General features: G+C 40.9%; 1 protein-coding gene across 7 annotated transcripts in view; it reads left to right on the plus strand.

Moving 5' to 3' along the window:
• LOC125902498 (receptor-type tyrosine-protein phosphatase mu-like) overlaps window positions 1-18,623 on the plus strand; it is a 225,238-nt gene extending 206,615 nt beyond the window's left edge. For 5 of the 7 annotated variants that reach the window (XM_049598881.1, XM_049598885.1, XM_049598886.1 and 2 more), the window contains 9 exons: window positions 828-982; window positions 2,069-2,204; window positions 4,140-4,289; window positions 6,716-6,889; window positions 9,476-9,607; window positions 13,285-13,410; window positions 15,611-15,774; window positions 15,995-16,130; window positions 17,792-18,623. In XM_049598881.1, the coding sequence (XP_049454838.1) occupies window positions 828-982; window positions 2,069-2,204; window positions 4,140-4,289; window positions 6,716-6,889; window positions 9,476-9,607; window positions 13,285-13,410; window positions 15,611-15,774; window positions 15,995-16,130; window positions 17,792-17,845 (1,227 nt within the window). In that variant the 3' untranslated portion in view covers window positions 17,846-18,623. The remainder of the gene's footprint in view (window positions 1-827; window positions 983-2,068; window positions 2,205-4,139; window positions 4,290-6,715; window positions 6,890-9,475; window positions 9,608-13,284; window positions 13,411-15,610; window positions 15,775-15,994; window positions 16,131-17,791) is intronic. The other 2 variants (XM_049598884.1, XM_049598883.1) reach the window with 2 other exon arrangements.

The raw sequence follows: 18,623 nt of genomic DNA on the forward strand, positions 1-18,623 counted from the left end.
TGTAAGATTTAGTGAGATTTAGTTTTATCAAGTGGTTAGGACTGCAGATTTCAACCAGGTGAAGTTTCTCCCAGTCTTCATTCCACCATTGTTCAGAGGGTTTTTACCAGGAGCAGAAGTATCCACACAAGTCTCTGCCTCTCTAAATTAAACAGACCCACTGGTTTAAACTGGTAAAATCACTGAATAAAGCAGTTTCACATTTAAAAAGATGGTGTTTTTTTGATGCTGTTCATCATGGAGGGGCTGCTAACTACATTAGCCAACATGTATGGTTTTATCTAGAGCCAGTGTTTGGTTTGTCCGCTCTGGGCTACTGTAGGAACATGGTGGTGCAACATGGTGATATCTGTAGCAGAGGATCTGCTCTTTATATAGATATAAATGGCTCATTCTAAGGTGACAAAAACACAATGATTCCTATTTCCATGTGATTATACACTAAAGAAATCATGAGCTTACTTATATTATATTCCAATTCTGCCAATATATCATCCTTAATCCTACAAACTGGACCTTTAAATTCAATCCATACTGGAAAAACTGCTCTTAATATGTTAAACCAACTGATTGAGAAGTTCTTTAGTATGTAAAGAAATACATCTACAATGGCCTTGAACATCCTGTTTGCTGTTAAATAATGGAAACTTTGCTCAGCCCCTCCTTGACTTTGCCCATGAAGTGTGTGTTTGTATTCAATCCCACTCTGTATTTGCTTTAGAAGGACCTCTCACATCGTCTGTACACTGTATGCTCTTTCTTCTCACCACATCCCTGCCGTCTTCTGCTGCACTTTGTGTGTTTAACACGATGGCTCTGTTCCTCAGAGAGGGGCTCACGAGATCCGGGAGATCCGACAGTTTCACTTCACGGGCTGGCCGGACCACGGGGTGCCCTATCACGCCACAGGCCTGCTGGGGTTTATTAGGAGAGTCAAGTCCAAGACTCTGACCAATGCTGGGCCCATGGTGGTTCACTGCAGGTTGGTGCGCACCGGAGCTGACCGCTCTGTTTTATGTTTTTGATTCTACTGTCAGACCAGTCAGGATATTCTTCTGTATACAAGCTTCCTGTCCTACCAGGTAGCTGATGAAACTCTCCAAAAAATGTTCTCAGAGTTGTGGGAAATGGTTGTGTGTACAGCTGTAGATTATAGCCAGTATTTTGGAGACACACTGGAATGTAAAAAGATTTAAAGAATATAAAGAACAACACTATTTTCTCCGATGCAAGTGACATTTATTTGTCAGTGTTATTTTGTCGGTCAAACTCCCTTTGCTCTTGCAGGGATTTACAGGGTGTTGAAGGGTATGAAGGCATGCAGATCCGTGCCTGAGAACAGTTTTATTAGAAAGTCTTACAAATAGAATACTGACTGCAAAGATATGCACATTATTCCAAGTACAAGGACACCTTTTTTGAAAAGACATGTTTGATTTCTTTTCATATAATTTGTCAGTGTTATTAACACCAAGACAAAATCCCATTCACCTTTTACTGTATTTAGGCAGAGGCAGAAAAACTACAGACAAATAACTTAAAGTGAGATACTTGTGCTGAATAGCAGCCACAAGTAACTACAGGATAAGGGTGAATGCCAGAACATACAGAAGTAGCTGTACCACAAGTAGAATAGAATTTTGAACTTTAGTGATGTTAATTGTATATTACATTAGCCACCATATGGTAGTGGTCACACCAGACCAAACCAGGCTGCAGCTGTAAAAGCACTACGTGAATGGGAATGCTCATGAGCTCAGCTATTCCTTTATAAGAGGAATAATATGTTAATTCCTCTTTCAAATATGACACTTTGAATTCTGGGCCATGAAAAAAAACTATCCTCACAGTCAGATATCAGGAATTGTTTTTGTGAACCAATTTTTTCAGATATTGCTATTAAAAGCAAACAAAAGGAAAAAAGCCAAACTTATCACAACCATCTGAATAACCCTGTGGAAAACCTAACCATTGCATCCATATTTTAATTACGCTGTGCTTTGAATGTCAAACTCATATCCTCTGCTTTCTATTGCACATCTGAGGTTTCCAATCTGTTTCCCCGCAGTGCCGGGGCGGGACGCACGGGCTGCTTCATCGTCATTGACATCATGCTGGACATGGCGGAGAGAGAGGGCGTGGTGGACATTTACAACTGCGTGCGGGAGCTGCGCTCACGGAGGGTCAACATGGTCCAGACTGAGGTACGGTAAATCTGGTCCCACGGTGTCTGCCCGCAGAGACTCATGAGTGATAGGAAGTGTGAGGATGCAGCTCGACAGGCTGTTGCCATCAAATGTGGATTATCTGGTATCTGCGAGTAATTCTTAGCATAAGCCACACTTCTCTGGCGCTTCAGAACAAATGCTTCGAATTAGCAGCAAAGAAAGGAGCTTTTTTTTAAATGAAAAACATGTATTATTTCAGGAAAAATTCATCATCATACCTGACATTTATTAGTCAATATTTCTGCAGCATAAGCGATCCAGTCTGTAAAGATTTCCAGCCATTTGCCAATGACTGATGATGCCCATTATCTTTTAAAATGCAGCATAATTAGTTTTAATTTCTAGCTGTCAGTCATTTTCAAGTGCCAGTTCAAGTGTCGCATTTTTCAAACAGTAGGAATATATTTCACTGTGTAACTAACCTGTCTAAATTGACCTCTGTGTGACGGCTGTAGGGCGAGGGCTCTTCAGTGATTCAGAAATGTCAAATGAATAGTGTTTATATTTACAGCTTTACATGTTTATGATCACTTCTCAAAAAAAAAAAAAACATTTATTGGAGTGCACACTAACTATTTCCCTGGATGCTAAGCATGAGTGCTTGGCAATGCATGTTATAATAAAAGGGTTTAGAGGCTTGTAAGTGAGAGCATTTAGCTCATATTGATGGCTGAAAACATCCCTGGCTCATCCTCCAGCTTTATGCCAGTGTGGGGCTACCGAAGGACTTTGCGCTTTCCTGAACACTGGCCATCTGGAGGTGTCCATAGTCTCGTTGGATGCATCATTTCACCGTAATTCCCTTTAAATCACAGGCGTCATTGGACTTAATGGGCAAATGTTTCATCATTGACGTCCGAATAGGGATTTGAGTAACTGGAGACCAAATGTTGTTCACCCTGACTCACTCCGCAAGTTCAGTGACCTTCAAAGACTGTGTATGTGTGTGTTTTCCCTCGCAGGTGTTCAGGCTCGTTGGCATAGCTCCTGAGCCTGCGGCCAGACACTAACTCTCCAACGAGGTTTAATCTGTCCGCGGAAATGAAAAGCCTTGTTGTTGTTTATAGTTTATAAGCACAGATAAGATCTGTCAATCTGCCGGTGCTGGTTTGAGCGCCGTGTCGCCGCTGACCCCGGCCCGAGCTAGTCAAATTCTCAGGTCAGCAGTTCACATCCTGCACTAGACTTAACAAATGGCAACACATGTTTCTCCGTAAATCTGTAAATCAGTGACCCCTGTGCACGTGTGCGGATTTTGGTCCGAAGTGACAAGGGAGTGTCAGCTGAAAATGTCACTTCAGAATAGATTTGCATCAAGCCTCAAGCTGTGTCACCATGTCGACTGCTTGACTGACTGATGTGAGGAGGAGGAAATGTGTCGCGATTTCCAGTTTTGCTCTGCATGGAGCAAAGGACAGTGGTGGGCTGTTTATGTTGTTAAGATGTCAGCCTTGTCATTGCCCTGATCATGACAATAATGACAATGAAGTCTCAAGGGACGGCGAAGGCGACCCAGGTTGAACAGGGTCATGATGAACCTGAAAAGGTCATGGAATTTAAGAAAATATCTTCTTCCAGGCCTCTAAATATTTCAAGGTTTTTAAAATGTCACACAGTTCTGAATTTTATAAGATAATTAAATCATCTATTACAAAAAAAAATGCAGAAATATGTAATGTAACCTTTGAACATAGACAATAACAAATATTAGTCATAGAAACTGCCTCAGGGGTAAAGAATAATTATGGTGAGGTCGTGGAAAGGTCATTGAATTCTTCTAGCGAAAATACAGAGAAACACAGGCTCATGCATTTCTGCGGCTGCTGCTGGTAAAAATATAATAATATGTTGTCCATTGTCATGAGTCTTATAAGTCTGATGGATCCGCAATGAGGATGCTGTTTTTTGCAGGAGCAGTATGTCTTCATCCACGATGCCATCTTGGAGGCATGTCTCTGCGGCGACACTACCATTCCTGCCAATCAGCTCCGCTCAGTGTACTACGACATGAACCGCCTGGACCCGCAGACCAACTCCAGCCCCATTAAAGAGGAGTTTAGGGTGAGTATATTTTAAAGGGGGCCTTTTATGCACATGTTCAGGTTCACACTTGTATTTAAGGTTCCTACTAGAACATGTTTACATGCTTTAATGGTCAGACATCATTATTTTCCAAATAATGTCTGTGCTGAAACACCTGTGTTTACCCTCTGTCTGAGAAGACTCAGTTTTGCACTTGTTTCTTGATGCCCCTCTCCCAATAAAGCACAGTCTGCTTTGACTGGTCAGTGTTTCCAGGTCTTCAGTATCTTGGTGTCTCTGCACATGTCATAGATTGCCACAGGGGTGATGTTTTTCTGTAGGCCGATGCAGAAGTTAGCGTTGCCTGTCCTTGTTAAAAAGCCAGTGGGATTTTTCCATTGGATTTTGGATTATTGCAGAAAATTAGCTCAGTGTTACACAAACATTTATGATACTTACACATTTTGTTCAGCTATTTTGCTGTCTGTCTATCTCGACAAATGAAGACCATGTTTATGACTTCTGAAACCTAAATGCAATCACCAGAAGTAAAAAAGCTAACGGCTATAAATCAGGGGTGTCAAACTCATTTTAATTCACGGGCCACATTCAGGCAGATTTGATCGCAGGTAGGCCAGACCAGTACAACCATTGCATAATATCCTATAAAGAATAAACACCTCCAAATCTTTCCCTTTTTTTTTTGTTCAAAGAAGTACATTTTAAAAACGCTAAACCATTTACAAAACAGATGACAAATAGCCTGAGATGTCTTCAGAGGAACAAATGCAATTTCAACAATACTTTAGTTTACAATACTCAGTTTTTCAGTCAGTCGACTTCTAATTGTAATTACATGTGCATTTCCACTCCTGTGTAGTGATTCTGACCACACCAAACTTAAGTGAAATATGAGAACTGTATTCTGGTCAGGGTGGAAAAGCCTCTGAGGCAGCATTTTACATGAAGAAAGCTACTCACTGTGTAACTTGCTTCCGAAACCTGGTACCTCTTAGCCTTCACAAGTGCATCACTAGTAGGTGTGCAAGTCATCCAGTGGGCCAACTTGGACCCTTTGGCGGGCTTTTTCAGACCCCCAGTCTGTGTGTTTGACACCTTTGCTATTAACAAACTACACTATGGTTACATGACTTCACTATGACCACCACAACAACGCTGTCAAGCCATATTTGCGGTGATGACGTTCTGTAGTCTCATTGAGCCACTTGTAAGCAATCGTCTTCTTTAGACACATAAAAGCTTCAAAATGCACAAGTGGGGTATTTACTGGTGTATTTTATGTCGTAGAATTAAAAGTGAAAGTCTCTAAAGTTTGTGTTAAACACAGACTTTATTTCAGGCATCTAACCAAAACCCCATTCAAAACACCCATTGACTTCGAGACGAGGAATCAGTAGTGCTAAACTGCTAACTAATTTTCTACTTTTAGGACTCAAACCTGGAGCACTCTGTTGCAGACTAACTACTTTTTACTGGGAAAAAATCACCAATAAAAGCTTTTAAACACAATCAGACATGTTCCAGCAGGAATCTGATCTGAAATTGGGGAGATATAAACATCAGCAACCTAGATTATATGTATTCTAGACACATTAGCTAAATGTACATTAGCAGTGTACATTTAGCCAGGGAATGACTGTAACAGAGAACAGCTGCACTTTCTACAGTTGACCAAAAATGACCAATAAAGGCTTTTAATGACAACTGACCCAAAATCAGTGAGAAATTTAAAACATTGGCAACCAAGCTTATGGTTCCCTGACAATAGCATGTAGCTACATGTAGCAGTGCATGCTACTCAATGTAAACACTTGCAGTAGTGTGCCTAGAGCATATGTACATATAAAGAAATCCGTCACACTACGATGTCGCACTGTAGCCAGAGTAGGAAAAAATGGAAATATAAGGGTCTGGTGCCTGAGGTTTTTGCTCACATGGATTTTCTCTACCTATGTCTGTCTTATTGTTTAAAATCTTTGTCCACATTTAATATGAACGTCCTTATTAATATTATATATAAGTCACAAAATATGGAAATGCATAACAGGTCCCCTTTAACATGATGAAGCAAATAAGGCACTGTATGCAAATACCTAATAAAGCATAATCTGAAGTGCAGGATAAGTTCAAAACAACCGTAAACATGTTGTCCCCTGATGAATGGCGCAGTCCCCCTCTGAGCCAATCAGTGACAAATATATCACCTTGCTTTAATCTGTAATAGTAGCACCCCTCCTTGGACCAATCAGTGTTATATGAGATGCATTGCCCCCCTTAAGTTTCATCACAGTCGCATCAGGGGAGTAAGAGCTATCGCTAATGTAACTGATTAAAGAATTGCATTGTTAATTACCATATTGGGAGATAATTAGCACGCTCAAGACCCAAGTGCCTACCTTCCAGCGTCAGTATGACAGTGTGTAATTCTGCTTCAACCCCGACAGACTCTGAATATGGTGACTCCCACGCTGCGGGTGGAGGACTGCAGCATCGCCCTCCTGCCCAGGAACCATGAGAAGAACCGCTGCATGGACGTCCTCCCTCCAGACCGCTGCCTCCCCTTCCTGATCACCATCGATGGCGAGAGTTCCAATTACATCAACGCTGCGCTCATGGATGTAAGAGTCAAACAAAAGACATATTCACCAGCATTTCTTTACAGGGTCACTTAAAGGAGCATTACTGGAGTTCTTGCTAACTGAACCCCTGTGATTTTAAAGTACTAAACTGACACTGAGTCACAAGGCAGGAAGTTGCAGCTGCCCCTCTCTGTGTGAGCTGAAACATTCCTACATATTGCTTTTCTAGTCAATCGCTCATCACATGTAATGTCAAAGCAGGTATTTTTCCTTTGACATGTTAAAGAAAACATCCTGATCTATTAAGGCTAATTAGAGTGGTGACATCTGTGTTTCAGCCTACTATACTATACAAATGACTTCCCTTTGTGTGATTACTTAACATTACTAATTGTACACGAAGAATAGATTCCTGTTTTTAAAATCAATCATGGCCATGCCTGAAATATCTTAAGGCAGAACTATAATCTTGATACTTGAACCCTACTTCAAGGATTCAAGGACTTCTAGTTCTCGCACGCACATCACCACACCACAAAATGCAGAGTGAGGCGTAAAGGGACAACTGAATGTGTAATATTAATAGGAATACCACCCACCCATAAAAGAGAAGGCATTAGCAAACAAAGGACTATTATATTGAAAGTGGTCTTATGCAAGATTGAACTTAAAAATAAATATATGGAGAGAACATCTAGAAATGAGCAAGTGGATTCAGATTAATGTCACAAAACCAAAGACTCAAGTCAGATTTTAACCTGGTTTAAGTCATTGCACCTGTACACGAATCAGGGAACTGATTTGTATGTTCCATCATCTTGTGGGGCCACTGTTACAGCAATGGCAAGTTATCGTCTGCAGCTGACAGCGACAGCAGAAAAGGTTTTTGATTTTCTAAATTAACGCAGCTAATGGATGACAAACTTTGGCATAAAATGTAGACATTATAGTTAAAAAAACAAAAAAAACAATCACTCCTACTAAACATGAGCTACTGGTGTTTCTGTTTAACAAGAGTTGACTTTTGGACCAGTGCATCCATAGCTACTCGTAGTAACTTACGTAACTGGTTGATGTAGGTAATTAACACAAATAAGTCTGTATTTAAAATGATTAAAGTAAAACTGAAACCTTTCACAAGGACACCCGCAGGTTCTGTTCATGTTCGTTGTTCTGTTTGTGTCAAAGGTAACGTTACTTAGAAAGTATTGGTAAAGGTAGAAAACTGCTGTTCTTATGACAGATTTCATTAAAACATGAGATGTCACTGCACTAATGGCAACTCAAACAGATATATTACTGAGACTATTAACAGTTGAGTTAAGGGTCCAAAATTTCAAGGCTTGACCTTGGAAATGGCGCTCGACAAAATAGACTTAGGCCCATTTCCTTCGCTGTTTTGGATGTTGTAATCATATCACATGATCTTCATGATGGAGCTCGCTAGTTGTCATAGAATTGTAAACTCTGTTTCCGAACTGAACCGTATCGTACTGCTCAGTGGAAACTGGGCTAAAGCTAGGTTAAAATTTCCATCAATTCAGGGTTCCCACAGTCATGGAAAACCAGGAAAAGCCATGGAATTTGACAGTCATGTTTTCAAGGCCTGGAAAAGTCATGGAGTTAGTAATCCAAACCATTAAAAGTTTTGGAAAAGTCATGGAATTCTGTTACGTGTTATGAAATTGTTGCTGTAATTTTATGTGGATGATGTCCATGTAACGTTGTTGTGTGTATGATGTTTTCTTTACCGTTATATACATGGCTTCATTTTCTCCCCACGTTCCATCTCTCCCTTCAGGTAGCACAATCCATGTTTAAATTGAGTTTGAATCTGATGTATTTGAAAAGTGTGGCAAGTGGGGCAGGAAAAAAATAATTATTGGAAGTCACGGAAAAGGTTAAAAATTTTGGGCCTAAAAGTTGAGGTTCAACGTAAATTTTTTGACTTTGGAATGATGAATGATGAATTTTGAATGTCGATTTCATGACAGTAGGCGAACATCGTCTGCATAGGCAAACATCATCCACAAAGATTATGTGGTTTGATGAAACCGCTAATAAACGGGAAATGAAATGGGAGTGTTTTGTCATGGCATGGTTTTGAAAGAAAAATATTCAAATGCTTATGAAATGCCATCCCATTTGAATTTAGCCTAGCGTGGATGTGGACCTAAATGAACAGCTTTGTCATCTGTCACAGTAACTCAGATGCACCACAGGACAACACAAACCTTGAATACAATGTATAGCAATTTTCAAGTGTTAACTGTATCTGGGGCGGACCTAACAAAGAACACCTTGACAAAGCTTGTGTCCAGTGATGGACTTTTTGGCTCTTATCTGGATTGAGCAGGTGACCTCTCAGGTACAGGATCCTCTCAGTCACCACTGGGCTACCTTTGGGAGCCAGAAACCACATTAAAAGTGCAGCGTCCTCATATAATCTCCCCAGACATGGATTCTCCATTAGAAAGCAGAACGCAGTGCGAGGCAGGTCAAAGGATGGAGGTCATTTTAAAATGGTTATAGGTTTATTCTTGTCAGCTTACATACTATGTCATAGGCATAAGCGACAGTTTTTTAAACATTTCTTTTGCTTCTTTTTTCTTTATTTTCCTCCAGAGTTACAAACAGCCTTCTGCTTTCATAGTAACCCAGCATCCATTGCCAAACACAGTGAAGGACTTCTGGAGACTGGTGTTGGATTACCACTGCACATCCATAGTAATGCTCAACGACGTCGACCCAGCCCAGGTAAACCCGACCTGATATGTGTGCATTAACAGACGCACACACAATACAAAATATAATCCTCAGGAGATATTGCAAAAAGCATACTGACAAACAGATGAAGCAGTTCCTTTCATCAGAAGTCTGTATCTAATAAAGTCACACCAAAGGACAGCGTGGGAACTGGATTCAGAGAGATTGCTTTTTTTGTTTGTTTTCTTCCAGTATGAACCCAGGGAAAAAACAGGGATGTGTCTGTGCTGGCAAACACATATATATGCCTATAACAGTATATGTTTGAAATGAGGTGGATGCTGCGGAGTGGAAGAGGACTTGCCATGAAAGCGCGGGTAGATGGAGAGACAGGCCTGTGGAGGAGACTATCCAGATTTCTCAGCCTGAGGCTCTGTCATAACACCCGGGGATCAAAGCCTGAAGCCAGGCTTGCTCTCCCCATCCAAATCCCCTTTCCCTTGGTGACTGACTGACTGGCTGACTGGCTGAATAGAAAAGGCCTTTCATTCAATATTCTCACTGTAGCCAGCCAGTCAGCCAGCCAAGGAAACAGCACAGGTGGGAAGGGAGAAAGGGGGGCCGGGCGTGGATGGAGACGAGGGAGGTGGTGGATTACTATCTTCTCCATCAGCATCTTTGTTTCTGCATCTGTTGAATTTGTCAAATTTTGACAGGCTCTCAAAGGAAGCTAGAAAGTGGTGCTCTCTCTGCCACACAGACTCTAAATGTGTTTGTGTTTTTTGGGTGTTAGAGAAACAATGCGAGCGAATATTTGTATGTCCATTTATATGCGTGTGCTCAGGCCTGTTATTTGCATTCGTCTCAGGTAGTCTCTTTTTCCCTTGTTTGTCCCTGACTCTGCATGTAGGCATGTCTGTCTGTGCAGGATCTATCCATCTGTGCGTGTACGCTTCCACTCGTCTGATTTAGTGCTGTGAGGCCGGCGGTTGGCTCTGCAGGTGCATGTTCTTAACTGGGCTTTCTCTCCTGAGGAGCGGAAATAGGGGAGATTTTTCCTCTCTTATGATGCTGTCCCAGGGGTTTATTTCTCCCGTTGCACTTTTCAGAAAGACCGTCAGAACAGTCGATAACACTATCAGTGAACGCTTTTTAATGCTTTTTAACTGGGGCTACAACTATGGAATATTTTTTTTCTTTTGCATTAAGCTATTGATTCCTTTTTGAATATACTTTGAAATGTTGATAGAGAAAAAATACCCATGGGTTACTCATAGTCACCTGGGGCTTTACCTAAAGCCCAAAGTGGCATCCTCAAGTAACTTCTTTTATCTGTCAAACACTATTGCGTTTACAATGACACCTTTACACCTTAAATTTGAATGTGTTTTAGGTGATTGGTCTGGAATCAGAGAGTGCTTGACCACATGATCACAAATCGGCTAAAAATGCAGATAATGTCATCATGTGCACCCTATAAAATTGTAATTCTTTGAAAACAAGAAATCTTTTTTTTTTTTTCCCCATCATAATAGTGCTTGACAGGCAGAGGCAGTGCCCATTTAGACTGCATTCAGTTGTTTGAGCTGGACAGAACAATATGATCTCAATTGGATATCAGTGTGGACACTGATGACATAACTCCAGATCATGTAATCAGATTACATGACTCTTTTTAATGCAAGGTGTAAAGGGGTATCCCAGGGTATTGGTACCTCAGAGGATACTTCTGTAGTTGTCATGGAAAGATGGTAGAGTTGTTCAACAAATTTTAAAACAACCAGAAATGAATTAAAAATTAAGCTTACATGGAAGGGCCAAAAACTGCAGTTCCTCTAATGGCCTCTTGAGGCTGGCACCAAAGGCCAGTCAGTTGTCACAGGTTTTGGTCTCCAAAATGATTGCCCTGAACTCGGATCAACCCGGGAAATTAATTCCGAGTTACGATTTGAAACAGCTTATTTGAGAATATATGTAAGCTGGCCTGTTTGTGCCTGAGACATAACCCTAATATTGACCTAGGATTGAACTTCAGCCTATTTTATTAACCGGACACATCTGGAAATTAAAACCACTACCAAACATAAGAAAAAGTGATGACTAGCTACTCTTGGAGCTGTCGTGAAAGGGTTTTTCATAAAATTAATCAAAGTTGTGAACATTGTGGGGCTCACTATTCATCTTGCTTGGCACTGCCTCCATTTTGTGCCAGTGCGTTTCTCTCTTGATCAGGGCTGATCATTGGTTTTCTTGGATCCACACTGGTATCACACATAATGATAAATAGACCTGGGATCCAGGCTAATAGAATGGAACCTGACCTGCACCCAACTGACCATATGGACTCCAACCTGTCCTGGATCGGGTCTTGAGTCCTAGGGTTCAGGTAGACCCATGAAGACTCCTCCACAGCTCCACCCTCTCATTCAAATATGGCCACATTGAGTCGCTTCTGGCTCCAAAAATCCAAGATCGCGAACGACAAATTGGCAAACTTGAGCCTTCAGAATGGGAGTCCACAAACAAATCTGAAATGTCATGGTGTCTAAAAGTTAATTGGATAATGGGTAAAACTGATATCTGCGAAGTCATACGGCTGCTGTGAAACTGCGCCTACTTAGGGCAACAAAAAAGGTTGTCTTTGGTGCATCGGTACAAGAGACAAACAACAAAGGACAGTAGAACAATGAATTGGGCTGGACAGCCACAAAAGGTCCACAAGCTGAGATCAATGCAAGAATGGCCAATTCATTGAAGATTTCTGTGCACAAAAGAGGAGTGCTCAAAGTGCCAAAAAGAATAAAGCAGCAAATGTCTGAGTCCTTGACTAACAAAATAGATGTCTAACACTTAAGTAGTTAAAATAGTTACCAATGAAATGATTACCTAAAGTAATGGACAGTGGAAATAGTTAGCAGTTGGATAAAAGGAAATTTAGCTAAAAGTGCTCAGTGGTTAAAAGTCAGATAAATGATTGAATTAGTTAGCTAAAATGTTTTGATTAAAACTAATGAATAAACAGTTGCAGTAGATGCAGTTGCAGTTAGCCAAATGAAACAATTCAAATAAGGTGATGGATGAATATTATCTGTTTTTTCAGTTTTCTATCAATCAGACATCTTTTAATCTTTTGATTACACTTTTTCATTTACAGGGCGGATTCTCAGAATATTTCTCAGCATGAAAAATAAGTAGAAAAACGGCTTTTAAGAAAGAGTGTATTTTTATTTTTTTTTTCTCTCGCCGTGAAGATATGAACAATTCGTCAAGGTTTTTCAGGAACTTGTGTTAGATGAGTTAGACAAAGGGTAAGTTGATTAGGAGAGTGCTCTCATACTTAGTGCATCTGTGTTTAGTGTTTAGTCTATCAAAAATATATTTCAGCTTTTGTCTGAATTTTCTCCTGTGAGGAAGCAATTCATTATATATTTAAAAAAGAAGGCACTTCACATTAAATGAATTCACCTTCTTCTTCTCTGCCTCTTGTTTGTTATGGTTCGTGTCCTCAAACTTTGTAATCATGCATAAACCTCTTACATCTGTGTGTAACGAGTTTAAATTAATGTCACTTCAGTTAGTATGGTTTGGATTCTGAAACTAATGAATCATCTTCCATTTTCTTCGTTTTTCTTGTGTGTTTCTCTGTGTTTTGTCTGTGTGTGTGTGTGTGTGTGTGTGCTGGTCTGTGTGTGTGAATGTATATGTGTGTACGTGCCTATTTTGTTTAGTTGTGCCCACAGTACTGGCCAGAAAACGGAGTCCACCGCCACGGACCCATCCAGGTGGAGTTTGTCTCTGCTGACTTGGAGGAGGACATCATCAGCAGAATATTTCGGATCTACAACGCAGCACGGGTACGGTGACATGGGAGGGTCACGCTTCAAAGGAAAAAATCATTTGTTTAGGGGAAAACAACACCCGATACATTTATCATTTCTGCTCTGCCGCCCATTTTTTGTAACTTTTCTAACTTGTTTGTCTTCTCTGTCGTGATCACAACAGCCAATTTATTCTGTGACTGCACACCTCACACGTCCCACTCATACGCCGGCCTGTCCATTCAAGCTGTGCAGCGGCAGAGTCATTCTGTTCTTTAACTATGCCACTGCACCAGTGTTTGGACCGAGGTGTGATCGCCTCGAGTCACATGTCTCTTAGACAGCTTGAGAAATCTTCACACATAGTAAAAGAGGTAGAAGTTGAACCGACTGTTCCTTCAATCAACACTAATCCAGTGTTGGAAATAGTTTTGGTTTTATCAGAGCAGCGTTTCAGATACTGCCTCCTGAGATTTTCTTCTCCACCACAACACAATGCACAAAAGACAACCTCCCTTTTCAAAAACAATCTATCTATTACCCTAGACCCCAAAGGGTTTCACAAGATGAATCTGACAGTTCACAAGATAATTAATGAGATAGGAGAAATAAAAAATATATTTCCTCTACGCAAAATTAGATTTATTTTTATCTGATAATTTCTCTTTCTTGTTAAAGGTATACTATAAAGGACTAACAGTTACTTTGTTAACATGTTCACCTGCAAAAGTGAAACTAAAGCCCTGTTTCCACCAAACACTTTGGGTAGGGTACCTTTGGAACCAGAAGTAACCCTTCAGACATGGTACCTAGACCCTAGTGTTTCCACCGCAAACAGTACTCTTAAATGTGGGTGGGGTTGTTGTCAATCACTGCTCCGTCCAGCACTCACTGTGTTTCGTCCTCCATCAGTCTGCACCTTGTTTATCGTCCACAGAACGCAATTACACGCTGACACTTTCAGAACAAAATAACACAGGCTACAGTGAGAGTCTCTCTCTCCACGGGATATTCAAAAATGGCGAGATTGTGCATTTAGTCCTTCTCAGGCAAGCTCAGGGGTTTAGTGTTGCTGGAGTGACGCTACTCATTACAAGTAAACGTTCCACCTTAAAAGTCACCAGCACTCGGCCCAGTGAATTTAGTTATTTTTTCCTCTGACTCCAGCTGCTGCAAGAGGCAGCAAAACATCCTTTCATTTTATAGTTACAGTTTATTAATAAAACTTTCCACGTATTAACAGTGTTAACATAAGCCTCAAAGCCAGCCATAACTCAGCCCTGAGCAGAGTGACCATCCAATCAACGGACTGCAGTGTTCACAGATCTGTGTGCTAGGTACCCCAACAGAGGGGTGACCAAAAATAGAGACGGTACTGAACAGTTCCATGGGTACCATCCACAACTTTTACAGTTGAAACGGGGAAAAAAGCTGCCGAACTGAACTGTATCATCCATTTTTTTTCCATCGTCACTATTTGTTCACGGTGGAGGTATGCAAGAAAAAGTTTCTTTACAAATTCAGCATAACATTGGGTGAGTAACTGATATGCTAATGATCATTTGGGGTTAAAGTATTCCTTTAAACAAGTTTTTAAGTCCCATGTTTCAATTATGTGAGCACCATGAACCAAAGTCAATTAACTCTAACTGGAGATGATGAAGAAGTCTCAGAGACAGATACCTCACAAGTTTGCCAAATAAAACCGCAGACAGCCACCCTATGTATTTTTTGTTTGAGTGAACTGACCCTTTAATTTTGACCTAGCAGACATCACTGCACAGAAGGGGTCCTGACCTGCGCCTGCGTCACCTGCAGTCACCTGCATAAGCTCCTTACTCCTACAGTCTGCCTGTGGCTGTCACAACAGTCACTCCTCATATGAACGTGTTATAACAGCATCTGTCCGGCAGAGGCATGCTGCAATCTAATCACACATGATCACTGACAAGTGTTATTGATCGCTATGTCTGAGTGTGATTTAGAATGTCTGCAGCTCAGATCTTAACTATCAGTCTCCAGCTGGAGCTGTGATAATCTATCAGCCCGTCTATCTGCGCATTCATCTCTCCAGTGACTCTTCACACCCTTATCCATTTCTTGTCCAACTTGTCGCCATCAAATGTAGCTTAGCTGCATCTTTACAGTCTGATTGCATCTTTGCACAGCAGCGATTAACCCTCCTCCCCTACTGTGTGTTAACCCGGGATAACCGTGTCCCCCCCCCCTCCCCCAGCCTCAGGATGGCTACCGGATGGTGCAGCAGTTCCAGTTCCTGGGCTGGCCCATGTACAGAGACACGCCCATGTCCAAACGCTCCTTCCTCAAGCTAATTCGACAGGTGGATAAGTGGCAGGAAGAGTACGACGGAGGCGAGGGACGCACTGTGGTCCACTGTCTGTAAGTCATCACCACTCTCAGTGCAGAGGGAAGTTCATTCTGTGCTGCTATTAAAAATGAAACATCTCCACCTACTGACTGAACAGCGTCACTGCATCTCAAAGCTCTGAAACTCCTCACCACTCTGTCAGCTTCATTGTCACTATTAACCGTTCTGTATTAAACTTGTCTTCATTATATTTAATTTTCCCAACACTTGACTCCTTTGTGACAACTTCAGGAACGGAGGTGGCCGAAGCGGAACATTCTGCGCCATCAGCATTGTGTGTGAGATGCTTCAGCACCAGCGCTCTGTGGATGTTTTCCACGCTGTCAAAACACTAAGGAACAATAAACCCAACATGGTGGACCTACTGGTGAGAAGACGTTTTTTAGAGTTTATTATGACCTCACAAAGTACCAGATGGTAATCAAAGAGAGTACTCCAGCAATTTATTGTACTTCCGTGAATTAGGGGGATGATGGGAGAGCATGATAACCTGACTTATAGTCCATGGTATCAATGGGTCAAGCTCCAAAGATGCTAAATCTCGTTCTTTCCTATAATGCAACCAATAGCATCTTTTCATTAGACCCACATCTGTCAAACTCCTCTTCATCAGTTTCTAACACAGGCTTTCTGTCAGAAATGTGCCGGAGCCAAGATAACCCTGATGTCTATTTAATTTACTGTTATTTGTAAAATCAGTGGATTGTCTCTTTAAGAGTCACTAAATTCTACTTTCTTGTGTCATACAAGTTCAACCAACTTGCATTTAGATATTGTACATCTAAACTATTTGGTGATAACGGTAGATAAATCAATTCATAGAAATATTTAGAAATATTATTTGAAAGGTTTTTTTTAAAAAAAATAATAATAATAATTGCATGTTTTAAGTGTTTTAGATTATATAACTTTTTTATAAGGAAAAAAATGTCCACAATTAAAGTGAAAATATCAGTAAAAGCTAATTGCTTGTTTTAAAAATGAACGTAATGTTTATCAGTATTATTATTGTTACTATCACTATCTATTACTATTATTTTTATGTCTGTACATCCATTTTTAGATGGTCTAGATTGCATCCCATGGTCCCCAGGGGCCATGAAACCCCCTGCTTTACTCATGTAAATATCATAGCACAATTTTATTTACCATAATATCTCCTATTACTTTAAAAGAGCCCTGTTATGATGAGGGGTTCTTTGTCAAACTGTAGTTTTAAGTCTTCATTTTTTAAGATGATTTTGTGTTTACATGGCGCATATTACTAAATTACTCCAGCCAGTTCATATGGATGACTTGTTTGTTTGCTAGTTTCCATAATGCCACCAACAAGTTAAAGAAATACCCATCATCTTTCGTAAGTTAGTTAACCACACTGTATATGGACTACACTATATCAAACATGGCTCCCACTTTGGGGTGTTTATCAGCCTGTGGGCATTTATTTTGCCACTCCCAGCTCTGTCACTTTATCCTACTAGCCTACTGTAGTCTGTAGATGTTACTTTACCTTTGTATCACACATAGTTAGAGACAAAGTTGAAGTTTCACAGTGCAGTACAAGATAAGTTGACTAGTTTACAGGCTAGTTCATATGGATCTTTTTTGCTGCTCTGATGCAAAGAGGCATGACGGTACACCTCTGCAAGCTTTGAGGATGAAGTATGACCTGCAGTTTCTACTACAGTAATACACCTTCATCCCTTTTTAGCAGCAAAATTAAGTAATTTGAGTAAAAAAAAAAAGGCAAACAACATTGTCAGGAAGTGACTCAGACATTGCCAAACTACACTGGAGGGGCCGTCAGTAAGTATTCCAGCAATATAAAGTACATTAGTACTCAGGTGGTGGACAGGAGAGAAGGTGGAGGTTAAATCACTCCATCAGAACTGCTTTCCAACTGGTCAAATTGCTTCAGACCCTAATCGGGGCCCAACTGCTCTTTTTTTGGCCCCAGGGCCCCCTAGCAGGTTGATCCGGCCGTGCACATCCCTCTAATGTTTTTGTTTGTTTGCTCTTGTCTCCCAGGACCAGTACAAGTTTTGCTATGAAGTGGCGCTGGAGTACTTGAACTCTGGGTAACTCGGAGCCCCTGAACCCACCAGAGACTTTAAAGTTTGGAACATTACAGAGGACTGCAGCTCACATGTGTGCATTGTGCTCGGAGTGTGTGAGTGTGTGTGTGTGTGTGTTACCAACCCGACAGGAGCTAAGGTACACACACACAACCGTACATGCGGCTCCTTTGACCAGCTCTCATTGGTCTAGATGGGGGGAAAGGTAACAGAGATGTACAGTGTTAAATATCGCAGCCTGTTTTTGTCAGCACCGGCTAAGGAAGCCAGCAGGAGCACAATGAGGTTTTTTTTTTTTTTTTTTCCCCTCGCTGCAGTGAGTCGCGCCTCCTCTCTGGATCCCTCTTTCTGTCTGCCTCTATCTCTCTCAGCCGCCTGTAGTCCTGTGGTTGTTGCCTTGATCCTCATTGGACGATGAGCGTTAAATACTCTCCAGTTTTCTGTTGGAATGCGATACACTGTACATAATGTTAATGTGTTCATTTAATTCTCTCAGATTTCTGATTTTTTTTTTTTTTTTTTAATTTGCTCAGCTCATTATTATAAGTCATTAAACGCAGGAGCTCGAAGCCTAAATGTTACTAAATGTCCTGTAAACTTATGACTTCTAGATGATTTTTGCTTCACGCTGTATGTTGGGGACAGCCAGCTCCGTCTACATCTGCTTACCTTATTTCCTGTACAGGGATCCAAAGCTTTATTTGCACTTCCATTTGAATTCTTGTTGTGCATATTGTACATATTTCTGTAGATTATTTATTCACGGTATGTACTTTTTTTGTGAC

The sequence above is a fragment of the Epinephelus fuscoguttatus genome, linkage group LG15, assembly GCF_011397635.1.
Source record: "Epinephelus fuscoguttatus linkage group LG15, E.fuscoguttatus.final_Chr_v1".
Taxonomy (NCBI): Eukaryota; Metazoa; Chordata; class Actinopteri; order Perciformes; family Serranidae; genus Epinephelus; species Epinephelus fuscoguttatus.